Source organism: Populus nigra, chromosome 16, assembly GCF_951802175.1.
Source record: "Populus nigra chromosome 16, ddPopNigr1.1, whole genome shotgun sequence".
Taxonomy (NCBI): domain Eukaryota; kingdom Viridiplantae; phylum Streptophyta; class Magnoliopsida; order Malpighiales; family Salicaceae; genus Populus; species Populus nigra.
In genome coordinates, this window is record NC_084867.1 from 14378291 (window position 1) to 14402753 (window position 24463).

Here is a 24463-nt window from a genome sequence, read left to right on the forward strand (position 1 = left end):
CTTTCTAATGATCACTTCAGTACCATCTTAAACAACTAGCACCACTACTGCATGCAGTTATAAATTGTTCTTTCTTTTCTGTATATGGCAGTCGATGGAACCTTGCATTAGAACTACTTGAGAGCCAGAAAGATATACAGAGACTTTCAAGGGACTAACAATCTATACGTACAGAACAAGGAAATTTGGTTATTATTATTACTATTTTGTTAGAAAAATCATACAAGTGTAAGAAGATAAAGTGGTAAAAGACGGGGAATTAAATGGACATCTATCCATCACAATGCTTAAATCTTTTGAACGAAATTAACTACGTTCTATATAGAGCTTCAAGAAGACTCAACAATCGAATAATTAAAAATCTTGAGAGACCACGCGCACCTTAAGAAATTAAGCAGCTGAGGTGGCATGGCAAGAATTTGGAGTTGACTTCTTGCTCAAAACCATGAAGAATTCGGCTCGTGGTAATGAACAGTGGGAGAAGACGAAGAGGCTTAATTTTGAGCTGCGAAAGCTATGTCGACTTGGTTGGTTTTGGCTCGTTGGTGGAGGATTAATTAAAGATATTCTGACTCGAGGATTTTCAGCTTAAATTAAAAACTGAGAGTCTGTTCTATATATTGACTTTCTATTTTTATGTTTTTAAAATTTGTAATTGGTTGACAAATCTGCCGGGGATGCGCATGGCATAGGTATTTATGTTCACATGGAGCGATCGAGCTACTCCAAATTAATTATTAATCATAATATATAAATTAAGATCCCCAGTTAATCACTGCTAACTATCACAACTAATTAAAACACTCGCCATGAAAATTATCTTCAAGGAATTAAAACACTTTAATATTTAATGATTGTTTAAAATCTTAGTTTCTCATTAACTAGATAATTTAAATTATTAATTTCCTAAGAATTAATATTTCTTATTCAAAGTCTTTGGCTGAAAAATTATATATGTTTAGATCCTCTTAATTAAGGGCACCGTGGATCATGTTAATTTGTATAATCTTAACCATTGAATTAATTCAAATCAAGTACTTGTATATTTATCTTAAATCCAAATTAATTACTTATTCCTCCCAATTATAAATTGAACAAGCTAGTACCCTTGATCATCCATATATTAATTCAATTCCTAAGTATTGACCTTGAAATTATGAAAGACGACATCTTATAAACATGATCCATGCATCTCAAGTCAAGAACATGAGAGAGCACCACGTCTCTGAAATACTACCTTTCAAATCTCCTGCAGCTAATTAAAACTACTTCAACCTAACAAATCTCAATTTATACAAATTGATCATTACTCAAATGCAGTTTATGTATTTGCAACGTATTATCTTCCCTAATAAACCCTCTTTCGAATCTTAAGTCTTAATAATTATCTCCTGATCTTACTTTTAAGAAATCAAATACAATTAATGAACTCCTTAATATTTACACATCACTAAGTAGAATACTCGTCTAGCTAGCTACTTCTATATATGTATATTATTTAAAATTATCCAGTCTCATGAAATTTTCATCTCATGATGAAACGGATCGAACATTTGATTTGTTATGAAAGAAGAGTCGTATCACATGGTCGTAAAGGTCTGTTCTTATGATTTCATGAATTGAAGTTTTCAAAGTTTGCACTAGCGTAAATTTGACATTAATTAACTTTTACTTTCGTCAAGATATGGGAATTAGCTTAAGTTTAAATATGAATCTAACTTGACTTTACTAACCATAGGGATGAATTCTAAATCAAATTCTCTAGTAAAATCTACTTTACTTTTATCATTTGAAATGTTTTAAATGATTTGCACTTAATTAACACCATTTGGGATGAATACTTGCTTCATTTAACTAAAAGTTTCGAGTACAAAATTAAATAAATAACAAATCAAAAGAAGAAAAAATATTAAAAAAAAAACCTTCTTGTAGTACTTCAACATTGTTAACTACATCCGGGTGTTAATTCCGTGTAAACTTACTCGGGTTTTCACATTGTTATTCCTAAAAACTTTATTTGACTTTGTAATTAGAAGTGTCTCATCTTAAATTAGAACAATTAAGACAATACTTGCTTGATATCATGGTTAATGATAAACCTAGATTTAACGGATCAAAAAAACTATATTTTTTGGGCTCAGCCAAAGGAAAGACTCGCCTCTATTGAGTATAACTACATTTTGGATCTTACTCTCTCTACATTCTTAGGTGTGTAAAATTTATCTAAGAACTCACCATATTTTCATCGATATTAATGTTGTGTAAGAGATAGTGTGTAAAAATCTTATAAAAGCCCATCACATTTCCATCAATATTAATACATATGCCAAATATATTTTCCCTCAGTAAAACTAGCAGAGAAATATTATGCTTTAATCTCTCCTCTCCATAAAGAAACTCGTAAACTATAAATATGTCATGAATCTTTCAATCAAAAAAGATTCAGAATCTCCATTATCTACTGCATATTTATTTTCAAAGTTTCTCTCTAAGTATAGTCTAGCTCTCTTTTGGCCCCTTTCCGTCCTATGAATTTTTTTTTTAGAGTATGAGCATCGACGTAAGTTTGTCCGCTCTGCCCCTTATAAATTTTCTAGATATAGGCGTTGATAGGGATTCATTCTCCCCAGCCCCTTAAAATATTTTCTAAGTATAGGCTCATTCTCTTTGGGTTCCCCTCCGTCTCTTGAATTTTTTTTTTTTACTTATAGGCGTCGATATGAGTTCGTTCCCTCGACCACTTAGAAATTTTCTAAATATGGGCGTCAACAAGATATCATTCCTCTCAGCCTGTTAGGATATTTTTTAAGTATAAACTCACTTTTGTAGGCTCAAGCAAAGGAAAAACTCAACTCCCTTGGGCATAATTACTGTAAGAGAATTATATAAATTATATCTTGGGGCCTCACCTAAAAGCTTAAGCTATTGAGTTGGGATGATTCTTTAACATGGTATAAGAGCTTTGTTGACCACTCGATCATAAGTTTGAATCTCATCATCCCTATTCTATTTGATAAAAATTAAGCACATGTTAGTGTAGGCATACACAAATTTTAACATAAAAAGAGCTTTTATTTGAGAGGGTGTGTTAAAGAATTATATAAATCATATCTTGGAGTTTCATCTAATAGTTTAAGTTTTAGATGAGATGATTTTTTGACAACTCTAGTTTGGATCATATTCTCTCTAAACCTTTAAGTGTATAAGAGTCTTCTAATAGCTCATCATATTTCTATCTATATTAATGTTGTGTAAGGGATAGTTTGTTAAAGTTCTCTAAGAGTCCACCATATTTCCATCAACATTAATACATATGTCAGAGATGTTTTTCCTAATTAAAACTATCATGGTGATATTATACTTGAGCCCCCCCTCTCTATAAAGAAACTCATGAGCTATAAATATACCATGAATCATTCAAACAAAAAAGGTTTGGAATCTTTATTCTTTACTGTATATTTATTTTCAGAGTATCTTTTTACAATATTATTGCATTTTATCTTAAAAAGTCCCTGACTTAATTATCGATGAGTCCATAAGTTCACCAAATGAGACATTTTGCATGTATCAAGCACTTGTCTCCAGTCACCTTGCCTAAGAAGAATGAGTCAGTATTGCCAGAACCAAGAGATTAACCAATTATTCAAGATATAAATCTTATCTTTAAGTTACTTAAATTTTTAAAGATATCATTAATTAACAATTAATATATAACATTAAATACAAGTTTAGTAGCATGGGCTATTGATTATCCCATTATGCAATTAAGAAAAAAAACCTTAATAATTATCCTAGCTACCCTTTGGATGGTATGCTAGAGTATTAGAAAACCTTAAAAAAAAAAAAAAAAAACATTTGCTAGTTTCTAAGGGCTTCATGTGGCTAAACGGCAATCATATCTTTTTGTCCTATATAGTAAATATATGTATTAGAAGCCTGTGGTCTGTGACCCAAAAAGAAACTTTGATAATTATCAAGCGAGCGCGCGCACACGGTTGTTATCCAGTCCAAGAGGACGTGTGCTGAAGCCATGGCCAGTCAATAATTCAGCAGGTGGAAAACACTCGGAGGAGGAATTCGTCTGAATTGTATTATTTTTAATTTTAATTCCATACTTAACAATAAAAATCGAAACTAGAAATCTTGATAGCCCTCAAAATCAATAATAACAGAAAATCAATATGGCCAGCCAAAAAAAGTTAAAAACAATAAAGGAACCCCTACAAGACAAAAAGAGTTGAATAACAAGGAAAAAAGACGATGTTCAAACTTACACTATTTAAAAGGTGACTGTTGGCTTTTTAGTCAAATCTCCGACAATCTTGAAACCCTCATCTCCATCTATAAATACCCATCTTTCTCACCATTCCCAAAGCAATAAGAAAGAGCTAGCCAGCAAGCAAACAGTAGGAGTATACTGCTATTTCTACTTCTTTGAAAGATATTAGTGTCGCTACCTTTCGATTGTTTTTGTGTTTGAAAGATAAAGAGAGAGATGGGAGTGTTATTTCAAGTGCTTGTTGTTTCCATTCTTACTGCTTCTCTTTACATGATCTGGAGAATATTGCTTTCTTGCTGGATCTCGCCTGCTGGGGCGTATCTTAAGTTAAAGAAAAATGGGTTTGGAGGTCCAACTCCAAATTTCCCTCTAGGAAATCATAAGGAAATCAAAAATATTAGTAGGAAAGCCGCAGCAGCAGCAGCAGCAGCTTCTTCTTCTACTAATATTACTACCTTTTCTTCTCCTGGGACCTCACAAATCTCTAACGATATTCATTCTTCAGTTTTTCCCTACTTCTCTCAATGGCAAAAGTCTCATGGTAAGACTCATGACCTTCTTCTTCTGAATCTTCCTGTCTCTACGTATGCATATTTGTTACAGATTCAAGGGTTTCTTTTCAAGACAAGTATATATACACATGTATCGGTATACGTACTTGTCGGTTAAATGCACACTGTTCGATATCTATCTATCTATCTATCTATCTATCTATCTAGTATGAATAATAATATATATATACGTGTGCATTTGTTGTCTTGCAGGGAAGGTATTCATTTACTGGTTAGGTACAGAGCCATTTCTGTACATAGCAGACCCAGAGTTCCTAAAACAAATGAGTTCAGGGGTGATGGGAAAGACTTGGGGAAAGCCTGAAGTGTTTAAACATGATAGAGAGCCCATGTTTGGTAACGGTTTGGTCATGGTTGAAGGTGATGAATGGGTTCGCCACCGCCATGTTATCACCCCTGCGTTCTCTCCAGCCAACTTGAAGGTCCATAACATCTCTCTCTTCTTACTCCTTTTCTATTGTTAAAGAGTATATACTACTATATATTCTACGTGTGTAACTTCAGGGTTTTTAATTTGTTTGCCCAAGTGGTTGAAAAATCTCAGTTCATTTTAATCACAAAGTTTTGATAATTTTCAACCAAGTTGCACTATAACTCTTGAATTATACTTACACTAGTTTACCATCAGTACAATCACCATCATGAATTCCATAAAATATTGGGTGGTGTAAATATGGTAGTTCCAATTGTGAATTTTGACGAAAGAATGCACTCAAAACATTGACATTTCCATCACTAATTACCATAATTGTGTATGTGTTAATACATCACCTTATACCCAAAATAGAAAAGGATATGTTTGCTTTTCCAAGATTCTATAGATTTAATTACCCAATGAATGAATCTCTCTATATATGCTATATCAGATTTGTTTTTATTCTAAATCAGATTTGTTTCTTGTCCTATAGGCCATGTCAAGCTTGATGGTGGAGTCCACCACAAAGATGCTAGACAAGTGGGCTGCCCTCATAAATTCCGGCAGCCAAGAAATCGACGTCGAGAGAGAAATCACCGCGACGGCTGGAGAGATCATAGCCAAGACAAGCTTTGGCATAAGCTATGAAAATGGTAGCAAAGTGTTTGAAAAACTAAGGGCAATGCAAATCACTCTATTTAAATCAAACCGTTATGTAGGAGTACCCTTTAGCAAGCTCGTGTTCCCTGGGAAAACCATGGAGGCCAAAAAACTCGGAAAAGAAATCGATGCTCTCCTCTTAACTATCGTAACAGCTCGTAAGAATTCTAATGAGGGGTGCGGTCAAAAAGACTTGCTAGGGTTGCTGCTCCAGGAGAACGGTGTAGATGGGCGGTTAGGGAAGAAGTTAACAACAAGGGAATTGGTCGATGAGTGCAAGACTTTCTTCTTCGGTGGCCACGAGACCACAGCATTGGCTCTTTCATGGACATTGCTGCTTTTGGCGATGCATCCAGAGTGGCAAAACCAGCTGAGAGAGGAGATTAGAGAAGTTACAGGAGATAAGGAAATCGATTTCACAAAGCTTGCTGGACTTAAGAAGGTAAGATGCTAGCTAGCTAGTTGTGATCATGCGTGCATGTTTTGTTTCTGTCTGTCTGTCTGTCTGTCTGTCTATTGCTTAATCATGTGACCTGAAATTCTTAGGCTAAAAGTTGGAGTCCATAATACCATATATATATATATATATATATAAACGAGCATGAATAATTGAAGGTGCATATATAGATCAGGGGCCATGCACCAATGAATTAAAGATCGATATATGTTTTGCTAGCTTCATAAATTAACACGTGGATTAATTCACATGCATTTTATTTATTTACTTACAGGGACCCCAAACCAACCATGTTCTCAGACAGGCCATGTAGCCAAATAATCTCTATGATATATTTTTCTTTTGTCTAGGTATATAGTAGCATATCTAAAATCCATGCATGTGGTTAATTATAAGTCATAATTTATAATTATTTCTTTGAGAGATTTTGAGAAATATAGGTATATATTACAAATTATTTTCTTGACCTGTTTTTTTCAAAGAGAATTCTTCTTGATGAAGATTGACAGTTAGAGAGGGAGAATGGTCCAAATATTATATTGAATAAAAATAAAATTGAATTTGAAAACTCTATATATATTGGAGGAAACCAAATTTTAATTCGATATGACCATGGTCAAACACAGCATGGTCTTAGTCCACACCTTTGGGGTACTTAAGATGTCATCTCTGTGTGACACATGCACATAGTATCGAATTGACACCTTTTGTTCCCACCTGACACATGGCGAAACCCCAATGGCTTTGACTGGCCAAAAGGAACACGGCCTATTTGTCAACATTCCTCAACCGTCCAATATTACACCACAAAATGACGGAACAAGCTTACGTATGCATTTGCATCAGCATCTTTGTACCTCAATCAGTTATTAGGTATTTTTATATTTTAAAAATATTTTAAAAAAAATTATTTTAATATATTTTTAAATAAATATATTTTAAAAAACAATAATTATTATACTTTTAAATACCTATTCAACTTGTACTAGCACGATATGTCAATCTGATTCAACAGATTAACTTGATAATTTATTTCTCTTCGATTTTAAATGAATTGGATTTTAAATTAAATGGAGTGAGACTTGATATACTTTGGTGATCAAATTAAAATACAAGTTATTTCATATATATATATATATACAAAATCATGTTGTTTTGATATTTTGATTTTTACAAGTATGGCAGAATTTAACCATAATTTGGCACATATATATACCTGCATTTCTTATGATGTTCGATGACATAAAGTACCTTTTAAATCAAGGTGTCTTAATTACTAATATTTTGTAAATGTTATCTCGATAATGCAGATGGGATGGGTGATGAATGAGGTGTTAAGACTGTACTCACCAGCCCCTAATGTACAAAGGCAAGCTAGAGAAGACATTCAAGTAAATGACCTAATAATACCTAAAGGAACCAACATGTGGATCGATGTTGTAGCCATGAACCATGACCCTAAACTATGGGGAGAAGATGTGAATGAGTTCAAGCCAGAGAGGTTCAAGGATGACTTGTATGGTGGATGCAAACACAAGATGGGGTTCTTGCCTTTTGGGTTTGGAGGAAGAATGTGCATTGGGAGGAACTTGACAATGATGGAGTATAAGATTGTGCTAACCCTAGTTCTCACCAGGTTTTCATTCTCCATCTCCCCGAGTTACAGTCACTCTCCTGCGATTGTTCTCTCCTTGAGGCCTAGCAATGGCTTGCCACTCATTGTCAAACCCCTATAGGTCAGCTATATTCCATGCCATTAATAGCTAGCTAGGTCAAGCGTAGCTTTCGGGCCACGATATATATATAGATATACCTAATCAAGCAGCTTTTTCTTGGAGCTTATCCACGTGTAAAAGATATGAATAATGTAGAAGATAGGTTCCTGATCATTTTAGTAGCCATAATTAATCATTTAAATGTTCTTTGTCATCAATTCAATTTCACTGTTTGGAATGTTATAAAATTAATGGGGTTGTAATATTGTTTCGAGTGGAAGAAATAGTTGAACAAAATGGATAGTTCAATGTCCACTAATGCCACAAACTCAGGACAATCTCCAATGGGAAAGATGGGCCAAGAACAAAAAAGAAAAGAAAAGAAATCGCCACCACCATCAACGGACAGATACCTGGTTAGTAAAGTACGGAAAGTTTGGAAACAGCATGCTGCCTCAGAGTATACATTGGTGGTTTCATGACTTCCTCTTCCACTTGACAAAAACTGAGCAACAGCTAATTCTATTTTCCGACCACCCGCAACAGGAAATGCAAGACTTATGGAAGTAGGAGAAGAAAATGTTGCAGCAATCTCCCACTTCACAGGTCTTTGTAAGGGACAAAAGTCACCTGCAGAAATGAGATCGATCCTAGAAAACGAGACAACTGGAGGCTGATTCTTCACTACTGTCTCAGGCTATATTAATAATTATGGTGCCTGGGATCCTGAAAATGGGACCACGCCATGTTGCTTTGGTAATAATGCAGATCATCTCTTAGCTTGGTGGGATCAACCACTATCTATGCTGAAAAGAAAGATAAAGAAACACACGTTGGTAAAATGAAGTACCTCTCAACTTCTAAAATAAGATCCTGCTAGCTGGTGAGAACAAAAGCAACAGATGCTTCGAAGCCACAATGCTGAAACTCCCAAGTTAGACTAATAACATAAGAAGCTTGGCAAAACAACATATATCGATCTCTTTGCAAGTTGTGCAAGAACAAGTATCTGTTTGCGTGCAGTTGTGAGAATTCTCATGACGTCTGTCTCATGATATAATCCAGCATACAAATTAAAGAGTAGAACCAATTCATGGTAGTTTCAGAGTGTATAGAGACTCAACAAGCATCCAAAAGTGTTGAAAACTGAAGAAAAAGAAGGAATGAAATGGTTAGAAGTCAAATTTAGGCAAAACAAAATGTAAAGAGCATCCAAAATCTGATAACATTCTAGAATTGTTAAAAGGAGAAGATGTAGCAGAGTGATCTTAACTTACTTGGAGCTGCGCCCATTGTCTGTGAGAAGGGGATTACTCAGGAGCCCTCACAACAGGCCTTTCAGTAGAGTGTACGTAGCTCAATACATTCCCCGAATTAGGTGCCAATTTCAAATTAGTAGCACCTTCATTAAACTTTCGTTGGACCTCAGTTGTCTTCATACCTCCAGTCTCTGACATTAAGATACAGAGAACACACATCAGTTTCCAGTGTAACCTATTTCAAGTTTCAAACATTGTCACGTTCCCCATTCTTCTTCTGGTTTGAAAAATCCTTCCAGCCATTTCATGGGGCTCCTTCTCAGACCAGCTTCACCTTCTAAGCCTCGTTCTTGACTTCTGGCTTTATAACCTCTTTCAATATTCTTGTGTGCTACCTCATTCAATATTCTTGACCACCTCCATGCACTTCCAAAGATCAATTAAGCATTTCTTGTCCGAATCTTTCAGACGGACCCTTCTTTTTCTTGCTTAGAAAATCAGCTTTCTTCCGTTCTCTTTCACTGCAATTAACCACTCCAAGTACGTAGATGTGGATTGATCAAGTCCAGCCTTTGTAACAGAGAACCCTCTATTCCCACTATCATCTTCTTTCTTGAAAGCATCAAGGATTGATCAAGTCCGGTTTTGTAACAGAGAACCCTCTACTCCCACTATATCATCTTCTTTCTTGAAAGCATCAACATCACACGCTTCACTGTCATCTTCAATCTCATTAGATATATACCCAGAGACGGGAAGTTTTGCTTAAACAAAACACCCTCTTCCTTAACTTCCCTTTTTTCGTTGATGTGTCGAGATTTTTAAATAAAATTAAAGAACAGGAAAATTTTAAGACAAAAGGAATTAAAAAGAAATTAATCAAGAAGTATTCATAGAAAGAACTAAAAAAGAAGTTAGAATTTTTAAGAAAAGAAGTAGTAAATAAAATTTGAAGAAACTTCAACCAGCTAATTTAATTCCTTCCTCTTCTACGTACATAGCCATGAGAGAGTGTAATGCTTAAACTTCTGCTCACAATCGTGGCCCTGACTCTTCTTAACCTTATGAATCTTGAAGTGCTCTTTTTCATTTGTTTCGCTCTCACTATACTTTTGCTCTTGGTACATTGATTTGCATGTTCTACTACTGGCAGTGGCACTTAGTCGTCTTCATTATGATCACCAACTTGGTTATCATCTTCAACAAAGTTTTCATTCTCATCTATATCTGGTTTTCCATCTTTGATTGAAGGACTGTGGGGAAAAAAGCCATGCAAAGAAATTGAGTTTTAATGGCTTGCCATGTGCTTTTATCCATGATATAATGGTTAATTTCATTACACCTTCAAGTAATTTCTTTTTAAGAAATTATTCTTTATCAGTCACCCTCTAATATTTTATTGTTTATCAATAAAGTCTTTCAATCTACTTCTGTTAGAAAAGTCATTGGAATATGTTTTTGCATTTTGTAAACTTCAATCCTCCTTTAAAAAAACTACACGTTGTTATTCAATTAATTCTCGAAAAACCTTTTTCACATTATTCATTTTAAAACACACTAAAAAATTTGATTTGAAAGCAAAAGTCACTTAAACAAGAGCACCAAAAATGCAAATAACTGTGAAATTTAATTAAAAAAAATAAAAAGCTAAATTCACAAAGTATTTTAATAATATTTAATTAAAAAGATAAAATAAAAAAATTCAAGTTCAAATTCATTTCAAAGTGAGTCAATAACAAAAAAATATACATGTAGTTCATATAAATTTTATTCTAGAAAAATAAAAACAAATGTGACCATGCTTTCTTAACAACTCAAGCAAATGGATATTACAAGCTATTAGATACATTTTGAGTAAATCTACAGGACTCAAGACCGGCTCGATTAATCTTGGACGGACATGATTTAATAGCTATGCTGGAAACCGAGAATCAAGCAAAAGACGTGAGGAAATACATCCGAGGCCAAAACAACACTAAAAGAGGTGAAGTTAAGGCTATCTACCCATTTGATATATTTTATTGAAAAATATTATACAACAACCTACTGCCAAAGTTTGAGCGGCATAAATTTGGTTGCTAACAGCAGCCTATTAACTTATCATCCAATCCAATCTTGTAAACATAAATGAAGTTAAAAAAGAGGCAAGCTTGGTGGGAACCGCACGAGCATCCACTCTTTCTCGTATGTTGATAAATGTTTCCATCCAATCTCATCAAGCAATGAGAGCTTCAGTTCATACAGCTTCTTCTTGGGTGGATCTCCATTATCTTGCATCATTTCATTCAATGCCTGGAGGCAACGGATGATCATATATTGATCATCAGGTTCAACTAAAATGACCAACATAAAAACCGAACCCTAATATGTCTTCTCAACACACTTTCTTGACAAATGACAAATGCTATCTTGTGATCAGAATAACCTATGACGTGAGACGAAGTTAACAAGAAAACATGACACAAGGAAGAAAAGTTTACCTTTAGTGCTGCTCCTGGCCTCCCACGTCGTCTTTCACGTAGCACTAAGAGGGTGCCATATTTAGAGGACTTTGCATCAACCCATTTTTTCAGCCCTTTGAAATTGTCCTCGAACAAATCTTTTGTGCCTTCTGTTTCAGCTTTCTTACCCTGCCATGATAATAGTTGTAAAATACATGAAGCACAAATACCACTGAAACAAGGAAACTAAATTCATGTTGGTGTCAATAATAGATATACGCCCATCATTATCTGCGTGTGTATCCATGCTTAGGAATTTGGCAAATCAAACACCTGTAGAAATACCGTGTAGAATCCCTTACCAAAAATCAGAAAAAGAAAACCAACAGAAAGTTTCAAGGGACAAAAAATAAAGGTCTGCACAAAATTTCAAAAAGGACCGCAGGTTGCAGGGGTCCTCGACTCTCTCTGTCTCTAACCAGCGAGGTTCTCCAACCCTCCTTGAAAACATTTTTTCTTTGAAATAACCAAGGGGAAGCACACATGTTTCAGAAAACATAATAAATTTTGCATATCCAATCCGGATTTTGATACCAGCACCCTTGTCCTGTCAATTGGACACGGGTACTATAGGTAAAATCAGTTACTCCATGTTACAAATTTGATAGAATTACAAAAAACCACTTCAAGGGGCATAAACCTACAACCAAACAGAGATGATCTTCACTACCTTTAGAGATTCAATCTCCACCAATGCCAACCCTTTTTGGTACAGTGCCTCGGCCAATTCATCCCTGGTCGTCTCCATTGCCTTTTTCTTTTTCTACAATAAAAGCATAACAAGTGCAGCTTCATAACTGCTATTCAAGTAAATGAATGCAAATGCATGCTACAATTGAAAAAAAAGAGAGGAGAAAGATGAAAACAGTAGGAGGGAGCAGAGCTCACATCATCTTGAGCACGCACAAGAAACTAAAACCACAAAACTATAGCAACCATGTTATATAATTGTGTTAATTTTGTTAAAACTAATATACCAATAGCTCATTTATGAACTTTGAAAAATCTCAGAAATTTTGTCCAAAAGGGAACCACAAAGAAGGTGGAAAATTAGCAACACGGATACACACCTCTGTCTCCTCATCTTCTGGATCACTCTTGAGTGAAAAGAACTTTGCCAACTCATCTTTGTCAATACTATCAATTACTTCATCTGCTGCATCCATAACCTGCAGAATGCATGCACAACAGAAATCCCATTTCCATAGCACGTCTCTCAACAGAGGATGTGAAAAAACTTGCACTACAACATATACTATTACTACTCCTTTTATAGAGCTTACATCTTCATGATGATGAATTTTATCTTCCACCTTACTCTGTGAAAGCAAGCCTTCCAAAATCTTAGCAAGTAGTGGAGTGTAGTTTGGGTAATCAGACTGCCAAAGACATGATGATTATTAGGTGACAATGTATTGGAAAAATTCTATACTCTTTAAATGCGATTGACTGCCTACTGCTTAGGAGGCTGAGTTTAAAAGGCCTGAAATGCATATGATCTAAGCACATGTTGAGGTTTCAAAGCCCGCAAGAATTTCTCATGGTGGAATTGTCCTCGAGTCAATGCATAACAAATAGGAAAAAAAAAGCCCTCTGCCAGCTTTACAAAAATTAGCCAAGTTAAATGCATTTAAATCCAACATGACGATGAAATTCCATCATATGGGAAAAAATTTAACCACTTATTCTCGGAAATTTACTGGATCTTGAATTATTCATTCACAAGATGATTTGACCTAAACAGTTGAGTTTGAAAAGAACAAAAAAAATATGTACTCTTTGAAATCATGAAATGCTCTTTCTTCACAATGTCAAGAAATAGCTTAAAAAGGACAGTAGTACATTAGTCTTTAAATTTAGCAATATCCAACCTTAAGAGAAGTGGATAGCTTTTTCCATTCCGAGCGTTCTTCATCAGTGTCTTGTTTTAGGCTTGAAAGAACTCTTATCTTTGCATCTCGAACCTGACGTATACAAGTAGTTGAAGCCTCTAAACTCAAATATGATAATCAAAACCTCAGTATTCAACAGTACAGGATGGACAGATCATCAAGAATTAAAAGGTAACAGAAAAATCTAAGGATTCAAGCAAATGTTCCACTCGGCACGTGCCTGTTTGATAATGCAAAGAAATTCAATAAATGCCACTTCACAGCACCCAGGTAAGGTGATAAGACTATAGTCTTTTATAGCTAATGCAAGAATCGACTGCCTCACAGTTATCAAATTACTTGAAAATGTACTTCAAACATCTTGCTACAAAATGGCACAAGTACCTCTTCTTCTAAACGCTCAGACACAGTTTTCAGGCTAGTTGAAGAACTTTTTCCCTTGTCCTCGTCAACCTGTCAAAGCAACAATAGAAAAAAGATAAACACGGCCTTGGATTTAGTTTACTATTAGAACAATGGCAGGCATCTTCTTTAGATCCTCATAAAATGACTTATAAGGGCCAAAAAACAAGGACATATATGCAACCTTATTTGGTGGCACTACATAAGAGATTTGGTAAGATACAGGGTTCTTTTGTGACAACCTTATTTGGTGGCACTACATAAGAGATTTGGTAAGATACAGGGTTCTTTTGTGAACTTTCCTCCCCTTCCTGGCCAGCAAGTGACAGCTTTCCATATGAGATTGCTCCAAGCAGTACAGATCCTTGTGGAGCATTCTGCAGAATTTCAAGGGTATCATTGGGCAATTTCAGTTTATATTGTTCTTTTACCACAGGAGTTGGGAATCAGGATAATACCTTCGGGAGCTTGTCTTTCACTGGTGGGCCCAAGTAAATTGCTTCTTTCTTCCTACAAAATAACTTCGAAGTTATAAATGCACACTGAAATAGATAATAACACAGGGTTAGTAAACCATAGAAATAATCATTCAGGACAGGACATGCCCTGGAACTAAAACTGAGGACTTAAAAGCACCATCTCCCATCACAGGACCATCAGGTTCAGAGAAAAAGTTCAATCGAATGACATCCTGGATTAAAAAGAAAAGAGTCAATTATTTGATTAGCACCATCATTTGCAATACATCAAGTTCCTAAATAAAAAGAATGCTCAATCGAGAGAAACCAATATCCTATCGAGCAAAAGGAAAGCCAAAGTCAAATTTATTGATGGTAAAACTTTGTGCTAATAAAAACTTGACTCGGGCACAAAATGTTTCACACAAAAACAAGAAACAAAACGCACAAATTGGATAATGCCAAAGCATATTCAAATATCAGAGTACCAACTTCAATAGTTTGGCACCTGTTTACTTCATCTAAAAGCTCAAGAATTCAATATGTTAAAATAAAAGATACACTACCTTGTCATCCAAATTCCTCTCAATAAACAATAGCAACTGCTTCATCTTTTCCAAATATTGCATATTGTCATGCCTGCACATAATCAGTATCATAACAGAGATTAATCTGGATTTTAAGCATTTGTTACAAAATAAAGTTTAAAATTATTAAATGTTCTAGTCGTAAGAAAAAATGAGGTTTTTCCTACTTTCCTGACTTTATAGAATCTGTTACAAACAAGTACAAATAAAATCATAAAGAAAATTGGTTATTATATGTGAATTTGAATACATTTTGGGCTGCCTCGGAAATTGGGCCATACCGTAGATATAGGCGTAAATAGTATTCACCCTTGGGAAGTTTTGTAGCACTAGGATAGACATCACCCATGGCATATACACGCTGTAAAGGGAAAAAATAAAATAAGAAAACAGGATCCAGCTCTGCCCATTCAAAGCAAAAGGGAATGGTAAGCATCATCTGTTACTTTATAGAGAAAGCATTTAACTTGCTGTAACATCGAATGATATGAAGCAGTACACAATAGCATGTGATTAGAGCAACATTTTTCAGTGTATAGATAAGAACTGAAATACTAAATTGACTTCCAAGAAATACAAGTTTTACACTACTAGTTAACTATTCCAGTCCTCGGGCAATGATCAATTCTATAAAATTTTATATGCTACGACAATATAAATTGTTTAAGTACCTTGTTAGTGTCAGAAACCATATAAAATTGTGATTCAAATTTTGTGTCATATATGCGATTGTTAAGCAATGGAACTTGAGGTTTCACTTCAGCTCCATCTTCCAATTTAAACTTGTAACTGCAGAACAACAAAGAAAAAAGATTGGATGATAATAAGAGTTGAAATTCCATGAATATGCGGAAGCAGAACCGTAACCGACGTTAATGTCAGTGCCAGTGTCTGTTTTCCAGAGGGTAGTTTGTCGCGATTCTCTGTAAGAGTACCAAGTTTAGCATCGACGGGTCGATATGGAACTCTTATCTGTAAGATGAAAATGAAGAAATGAAGCATTAGAAAGCAAACAACCACACAAAAAGAAAAGTATTACATTTATTTAAAGGGAAACAAAAGAAACAATTACAACCCACGTCATCTAGGAAACAGAAGCTATATTTCACCTTATTCAGAGTAGCAGCAGGGACGAGATTCTCAGATGACAATAGAGCTTCAGCATCAATTCTTATAGGTGCTTCACTTCCATCAAGAATGATTTCCTCTTTATTGATGGCAATCCCATGAAACAAAATCTAGGCATTGTAATATACAAATAAGCAACTTAGAACGCGCATGATAACAAATATGAGCTTACAATTTACTTTTCTGATTGTTAACCAAATCAATGGACTAGCAAAACATATTAGGTTTATCTTTTATATCACAAGATGGAATATCCCAATCTATAAATTTCTAAATTACCCCAATTAATCAAACGCTTACACTAAATGGCGGTCCAGAGTCCAAACACTACTCAGAGGCATAACACCCCCCCCCCCCCACAAAAAAAAATGAATAAATAAATAAATAAAATCTCCCAATAGACAGCCAGTTAAAAAAGTACAGAAAGCTTAGAAATGGCTTGTTACCTCAAAGTCTACAATGGTGGTTTCATGACTTCCTATCCCACTTGACCAAAACTGAGCAACAGCTAATTCCATTGTCTGACCACCCACAACAGGAAATGCAAAACTTTTGGCAGTAGGAGAAGAAAATGTGACAACACTCTCCCACTTCATAGGTCTTTGTAAGGGACAAATCTGCACATCACAACCACATTAAAAGGATGTCTATGGAACGTAATATAACATTCTCACTGCATGCTGTACCTGAACAGTGTCGACAAAAAATCGTCGAGTAGTATCAAACCCTGATGTTTTCATATTTGCCTCAACCCAAGTAGCACCAAATGGCACTTCAATATATCTCCTTTCTATGTGCCCTGTTCAAGCAATTTTTCCATATGATAAGAAGAAAAATTAGTTAAGTTTTGCTATAAAATCTTGCTCAGACATCAAGGTAGCGTAACCTAAAATCCCTCAAAGCCCAAAATCATAATTTCATATCATCATATATAGGATAGGACAAAAGTGACCTGGTAGAAATGACATCCTAGAAAATGAAATGAATGGAGGGTGATTCTTCACTGTCATAGGCTTTGTTATGGTGACTGGGATCCTGAAAATGGGACCACGCCATGGTGCTTTGCAATCAACCCCGTATACTTCATAATAATGTAGACCTTCACTTAGCTTGGTGGGATTAACCACTATGCTGAAAAGAAAAGAAAAGAAACACACATTACTAAATGAAATACCTCTCAACATCTAAATAAGATCTTGCTAGCGAGAACAGAAACAACAGATAATTCGAAACCATAATGCTGAAACTTATAAATTAGACTAATAACAGACAGTGAGAGAAAACCTCAAAATAGTTCCACGTCAGAAGGTTGGGAAAAAACAGATGGCTATCTTAGCATGATGTGCATAAACAAATATCTGTTTGCATGCGGTTCTGAGGATTCTCATGATGTCTGCCTAATGATAATCCGGCATACAAGTTAAAGAGTAGAACCAGTTTATGGTATTTTCATATCATTTCAGTGTATAGAGCCTCAACAATCAGCCAAAAGAGTTAAAAAAACGAAGATAGAGTGAAATGATCAGAAAGTCAAAATAGGCAAAACAAAATGTAAATAACATCCACGATCTGAAAAAATTCAAGAATTCATCAAAAGGAGAAGACGGAGCTGAGTGATGCTAACTAACTTGAAGCTACGCCCATTGTTAGCGAGAAGAAGATACTCAGGAGCCCTCACAACAACTTTTTCAGTAGAGTGTAACTCAATGCATTCCTCGAAGGGAACTAATTCTTCCAAGTTACTTGCACCTTCATGAAACTTTGGTTGGACTTGCACCGTCCACTGTCAAAAATATTGCTTTTGTTATAAAAATGACAGATACAGTGGAACTGAAAAAACTTGTTGCCAGAAGACATACCCTTTCCTATCAATGTGATGCATAAGATAGATAAAAAAGGAGGGAATTCTTGTACGACTAAATAATCAAATATTATAATATTTCATACAACTCATTATGTGTACATTTATATAGCATTTATAAGCTATAAACCAGCAGTAAGGACACCAATTGCTACAGGTATTGACAACGCCTGATGACACTGCATGATAAAAATGAAAATGCGTGCCACTTCGTTGTGATAAAAAAAATAGTAAGACGAGAAAACATTAGGGAATATAGGCACCTAACAACAAAGAAACAAAAATCTACAAAATAAACTAGTGCTGACAAATGACTGCATATAATACACAAATCAAGCTAGATAGTAAATAAAAAAAGGAACCACCTCCCTGTTTCAATTGAATAAACTGATTTCCAATCAACATTTCCCAACAAAATATGGTTTTCAGGCAGAGGAAACAAGAGCAGAACTTGGGTTGCAATAATCATAGCGATCAACACTAGGTGCAACGTCATGCTCTTTCTCAGCCAAGGCATGTCCCATGAAGCATTAACATGATTTATGCTGATGATAACTATATGATTGTTTTAAACTGAAAAAAAACCAGAACCTTAACAAAAGCATACAAAGAGAATTCCAGGAATTCAACAAGCTCAAACAGAATTATCACATGTATGCATGCATATTTTTCACAATAATAATCAGCATCAAGTTTAATAATGCCTGCACCTCTGTAGGTTGTTGGCAAGCACTAGCCTCCCTCAGGTAGATGCCTCGTGAAGTAGGAGCTGCAGCAAAAATGCATCATAAATAGAGTTACGATTTCTTTGCACTGATAATCCAAAATCTACTAGAATTCTTCAATCCCGACACGGGCAGAAGAAACTTGATCGCTAGTGAACAATAGCTCAAACTTTCTTGAAAAAATTAAAAGGCCTCTAAAAATTCATGAAATCAGTTGTAGGCGAGGCAGGATTATCTCCGAATATCAGGCAAAATCCCCCAATAGTTAACGAATTATCATGAGGGGCATCGCAATTATTTTAAAATAACTATACAATAGTAAGCAAATATCACTTTTTTTTCAAAATTTCAAAGTAGCATAATGATCAGACCGAAAAAGTCTAGTGTTTGCATGTTATGTGTGGACCTGGAAGACATCACCTATACTTACTTGATTTTCCAGATTGATTGACCATTATTTCATAGCAAATACATGGAATATTCCGGGACTGCCTTATATATTCGTGGGCTCTGTCATGCAAAAAAAAGTTAAGACAGGCTACAGATGACAATTGTAAAGGAACAGATGCCTAGGAAGAAAATCTAACCTGTCAACTTGCATAAGCCCCTGCCCAGTGGATAGTTTATCTGCTGGCAATTCACCTACAGGACCGGATGTATTCTCAAGGGCCTTCCTTACACTGTATGGACTTACAGGAATACCCTCAGCCTGCGCAAATGATGTTCCCACAAGAAGCTTTAATTTAACACTGACAGAGTAGAACCAACCGTGCAACAAGGGCAAAAGGAGGATAAAAAGGAATAGAATGGTAGACGAGAACCTTCATTGCACTAATAAGTAATGCAACTCCACCACAAGCAGATGGAGATGCCATTGATGTTCCATTCATAAGCATGCGTTTTTGAAGAGTCCAGGTAGGGACAGGAGCAACAGCCCCTCCAGGAGCACTAATACTGACCCCAAGATCTCCATCAGAAGTTGGTCCTCGGCTTGACCTGCATCCCATTTCAAAAAATTACAGAGTATTCACGTTCAAACAATAGCAATGGCCTAATGTTGAGTTTGCAGAAACCTAAATATAGAGTGAGGCAAAAGGAAATTGGTATACCATGTGTATTCAAGTCCTTCAGAAGGAGGCTCAACCACAGAATGAGCACCTGCAGCCATGGAAGGAGAGACATATGCACCAACACCTATAATGCTTGAAGTTGTGCCACCAGGAGCACCAACAGTACTTAATGCTGGACCACCATTGCCAGCACTACTTACAAATATAAGACGGTGCTTGTTCACCACCTAATTAAAAGCAATGGTAACCCATAGCATATAAGATTATGAAAGAATAAATACAGAAAAGAAGATAAACACTTATCAAAGCTGAAATTGCAAGGTTTGGATTTGATACTTCATTAACAAGGTCAACGAAGCGGCCATAATCTGGCAGTAACGTTGGTTCCCCATAACTCATGTTGATGAGATCACATTTATGCTGCAAAAACGAAAGTGTCATTAGTTAATAAACTATTTAAAAAAAAAAAACAAATTGCCTTGTACAATACACACATCACCAATAATACAATATGTTAAAGTAAACAAACCTTTGAATGACAGATTGGACAATACAATGACAGTGCAGCAATCCTCGAGAATGGACAAAAAGAATTCAAAATACTATTTATCACAGCATTACCCCCCTGCCCCGCATTTTGTTTGTTCCGGGGAAAGGGAATTTGAACTCACAATGTCCTCTTGCAAGGAGAGATTTAGCTAGTATTTCGGTAACTACAACTGATTTGAGAAAAAGAAATAAATTATACATACCTCCACAGCAGCTATTAGGGCCCGGATCAAGCCAGTGCCTGTCTCCATTGAACCTAAACGTGTGTCGCCAATTTTGCAAGATATCAACTGGGCCCCGGGTGCAATTCCATTCAATAACGGCTCCTGACATAGTTAAAAATGACAGAAATCAAGTCATTTCTAAAAGAAAGAAAGAAAAACGAAAAACTAAAGTAAATTAAATAGCAGTACCTTCGGGTGGAAGGCTGTAGCAATACCAGCAACATGAGTTCCATGAGGCGAGCAATCCGTTACAATACTTAAGATGTTTCCGTCACTATAAACATTAAGAACAAATGTACAGGCGTCTAACTTGCTGAACACTCCATGCTTCCTTTCAATCCTGAAAGAGCATTTTCCATGGAATTAGTTAGGTATCCAGATTGTGTAAAAGATCTACTAACTCATTTAGTTCACTAGCCTTTCCAATGTTAACAATAGCTAAAATACAAAACTAACAAGGATTTCAAGATCTGAGCAGAAGTGTTTGATTAAAATTCCTCAAAAGCTTGAGAATGCAGCCAAAAACAGGTCAGATGCCAAGTTTTTCATCCAAACAGAGAGAAGGGCTGCATGTAGGGGTATTGATCGTCCATTACAATGTGCACACATTTGCAAATGTGGAAGGGGTAAGGCTCACATTCTCTAAGCTTATCAAAACATACAGTGGATAAACTTATACAGACCGAACCGTGCTGTGTATACCTAAACTCCTAATAGCTTTAAGTTCAACAAGGATGCCTTTCCTTCTACACTACACATGATGAACAAATTTATGAAACAATTAATTGTAAATGAATGAACTATAATCAGCAGAAATTAATCTTCAAAAGATATAGTGAGTCTGAAAAGATGAAAGGCATCTTCTGGGATATAAATATAAAGAAATTTTAACTATGGCATACCTATAATTTGTAAGCGGTACGAAGTTAGCTAGCTGTCCACAATCTGAGTTATCCTCAACACTCTGTGTGTCAAGAGCAGCCCTCCACAAATCTCCATCGTGCCATACAACAGCATCTATGACAGGCCCCTTGTCATCATAGCTCTAAAATATAGAAAAGAGATTTGCATTTTCAGGAAAACAACAATAGTTTGGGAAGAGGAATGGATTAAAAGAACCTGGCACTCACATCAGCCTGTTTCCGTAGCAAATCAATTCTGGCTTGAAGGTCTTCATGAACCCTTTTCAAGTCTGCTTCCTCTGGATTGGAGTGTTTCTGGAAATAAGCATATCTTAAAGAATTATGCAGGAATACAGAGAAATGTGCAGACTATGGGAGCATCAAGAACATCAATGCCTCGGCAATCACTGGTTCACCAAAGTTGGCAAAATGTTATGAATACATCCCGAGTGCTGATTTTAGTTTCAGCTTAATTCATTGAATGCAACAAATGCGATCTTCTAGGTTTTTTTTATTTGAGGAGAAGTTTGTATGTGGAAACCAGAAACTTGACTGCCCAATACACGTCTGAAATTTGAATGAAATAGCATTTACACTTTTTAATGACTGATACACATGTAACAGATAAATGCAGAAGCAATATGTTCATACAACCTCGTTGAATTCGTCCAGATGCTTTACAGCCTTGGCGATTTCTTCTTGGTTTTTCTCGTCCCACTTCTTTTTCCTCTCTTTCTGTCAGCAAATGGAAAAAAGGAGAGTTTTTTTCTTATCATTGAAATTAACAAATGCTTAAGATCTTTTTTTCTCAAGTTCCAAATTATATTGCTTTACCTTCAAACGAGAAGTCAGTGTGTCAGTGAGTAGCTCATACAAAAACTTGTAACCCACATGCCATTCACCAGAAGGATTCTTCCATGAAGAATTGACAACCAAAGAAGCACCTTTTTTAAAAAGAAAAAGGAAAGGGAAAGGGAAGAACTGATTAAAAACCAAAGTACAGATTGAAAAAACTACTGCAAATCTTAGAACACTCAGTGATTACCGACGTCAAAAGGTTAACACACACAAAGAAAATAAGCAATCGTTCGTGATTCTAGCCAAACCAGACCTGAAGCTCCTTTAATGCAACCATCTGCATTAGCCTTCACCACTTTTGAAGTATCAATATCTCCGCTCCCAGTACTTCATAAAACACACACAAAACTTCAAACTTTAAAATTACTACTAACAATAAGATTGCTAGTAATAAAAAACAATAAAAAAGACAAAATCCCGCCAATTATTTAAAAATTTTAAACTTGCCAATCAATAACATCAAGCACTTTAGGCTTCCCATCTGATGTCACTTGTAATCCAGAGGCAGCCGGATCAACTCCAGAATCTAAACCATAAATCCAATCAATCCTTAATAACTAAAAAGTCATGATCTTTATATCCCACAATCACAGAGAGAAGGAGAGAAAAGGGGTTCCTTTTTTATCGATCAATTCTTCATAATAACGACACAAAAGCAATGGTTTTTTTAATATCATAGGCAAAAAGAAAAGATGGGTTCTTTTTATATAAAGTATACCAAAGATAGCAATGATGACACCACGGCCATCATATTGAGGGTGAGCTTCAACGAAGTGATCAGCACCAATCTCTTTCTTAGGCATCAAGGAAGCCAAAAAAGTTGATTCATTCAGCTTGAAATTCCTGAGAGGCCGGTTCTCATCTCCACCACCATAACCACCAGATGTTTCAGTAATTGAATCCCCAGGCATCCCTTTGAACAATACACCACTTCTACTGCATTAACTTTTGCTAGTGTTAAAGTGCTGTCTCCTTGTGTTTTCGAAGAGCTTTATGTTACGTTTGTTTGCAAGTATAGAAGATGGAGACTGAAAATAGAATGGGGCTTTGGTGGCCCAGTTGTTGGGTTTATTATATAACGGCTAATTTGCATGGTTAGTAATGAATAAAGGGGTATTTTTTTTATCTTTTTTGCTAGTGGGTTTTGTAAGGATGTTTTGGGAATTTTGGCGGGACGGCTGCAGCAGTGGTGGTGGAAGGAGGGGAAGTGGTGGTGTGGTGATCGAGTGCCGCCTGGTAAAGTTGCTATGGTGGTGGATTTTTGTTTGGGTTGGGATAAGGATGTGGTGGCAGAATGTTTGGAAGTGGTGGAAATTACTGTCTGTCCTTGCATGTAATTGTAACGAATATTGTTTTTTAAATAATTTTTTGTATTAAAATATATATTAATAATTTTTTTTTTTTAAAACATGGTTTGCATTGTATTTCAAAACATGTTTTTAATCAGGACTCTCCGGATCCAGTTGAAAATTTCTTATCTTTTAATGGATTTCAATTTCAATTTCAATTCAAATAGGGTTCGTGATTGGTATCGACTACGCTACAATTGATAATTTCATGAAAATAATCAACAATGTGGACATATTAACTACAAAAGGCAAGATGGGTTTGTAGGGCCTAATCCGTAATTCTCAACCAGGTCTGATGTTGTAAGGAAGTTTCTTTTGTCAGACAAGGAGGACTTATTCCGATCATGACTTTCATTTTGCTTTGGACGTTGGATTCCCAGCGTAGAGAAGTGGTATCCAATCAAGGACATGGAGAATTATTAAAGCTATAGCATTGTGCTCGCTACCTGGTACGCTACAGAATTATTCCCAGCTAAACGAACGTGTGATTAATCCTCTCCTCTTTCATTGAACAAAAGCTTAACCCTTGTTTATATATTATACCTCCTCCTTCACACCACATCACTTCAAGCATAGAATTGGATTCCTGGTATTTTCGTC

The 24463-nt window shown here is 35.7% G+C and overlaps 2 protein-coding genes across 3 annotated transcripts; one reads left to right on the forward strand and one right to left on the reverse strand.

Moving 5' to 3' along the window:
- Positions 1-4495: 4495 nt before the first annotated feature.
- On the forward strand, positions 4496-8119 carry LOC133675386 (cytokinin hydroxylase-like). The gene is made up of 4 exons (XM_062096729.1): positions 4496-4907; positions 5044-5273; positions 5760-6368; positions 7694-8119. Exons 1-4 carry the CDS (start codon positions 4496-4498, stop codon positions 8117-8119), a joined length of 1677 nt encoding a protein of 558 aa, XP_061952713.1.
- A 3223-nt stretch (positions 8120-11342) lies between these two features.
- On the reverse strand, positions 11343-23827 carry LOC133675822 (tripeptidyl-peptidase 2-like). 2 transcript variants are annotated; one of them, XM_062097317.1, is made up of 34 exons: positions 23233-23816; positions 22962-23040; positions 22768-22841; positions 22491-22600; positions 22311-22391; positions 21885-21971; positions 21657-21799; positions 20944-21094; positions 20734-20856; positions 20318-20401; positions 20021-20208; positions 19733-19907; positions 19499-19620; positions 19342-19421; positions 18897-18955; positions 17954-18108; positions 17278-17456; positions 17012-17124; positions 16772-16942; positions 16307-16435; positions 16069-16169; positions 15869-15986; positions 15479-15558; positions 15177-15249; positions 14758-14843; positions 14611-14662; positions 14395-14529; positions 14135-14203; positions 13730-13822; positions 13142-13237; positions 12929-13027; positions 12529-12621; positions 11838-11987; positions 11343-11649 (listed from the first exon to the last, which is right to left on the reverse strand). In XM_062097317.1, the coding sequence occupies exons 1-34, from the start codon at positions 23423-23425 to the stop codon at positions 11491-11493; spliced, it is 3900 nt and encodes a 1299-aa protein (XP_061953301.1). In that variant the 5' UTR covers positions 23426-23816; the 3' UTR covers positions 11343-11490. The 2 variants fall into 2 exon arrangements, 1 of the variants encoding a protein (XP_061953301.1); XR_009835518.1 differs by lacking the exons at positions 11343-11649; positions 11838-11987; positions 12529-12621; positions 12929-13027; positions 13142-13237 and having other exon boundaries at positions 13751-13822; positions 14337-14529; positions 23233-23827.
- Positions 23828-24463: the final 636 nt, after the last annotated feature.

Coding starts and splice junctions, on each gene's coding strand:
- LOC133675386 (XM_062096729.1), top strand. CDS start 4,496: ATGGGAGTGTTATTTCAAGTGCTTGTTGTTTCCATTCTTACTGCTTCT. Junction 4,908..5,043: donor AGGGTTTCTTTTCAAGACAA/GTATATATACAC, acceptor GTTGTCTTGCAG/GGAAGGTATTCATTTACTGG. Junction 6,369..7,693: donor AGCTTGCTGGACTTAAGAAG/GTAAGATGCTAG, acceptor TCGATAATGCAG/ATGGGATGGGTGATGAATGA.
- LOC133675822 (XM_062097317.1), bottom strand. CDS start 23,425: ATGCCTGGGGATTCAATTACTGAAACATCTGGTGGTTATGGTGGTGGA. Junction 16,436..16,771: donor CCACCATTGTAGACTTTGAG/GTAACAAGCCAT, acceptor TACAATGCCTAG/ATTTTGTTTCATGGGATTGC. Junction 14,530..14,610: donor TGAAAGACAAGCTCCCGAAG/GTATTATCCTGA, acceptor GAAATTCTGCAG/AATGCTCCACAAGGATCTGT.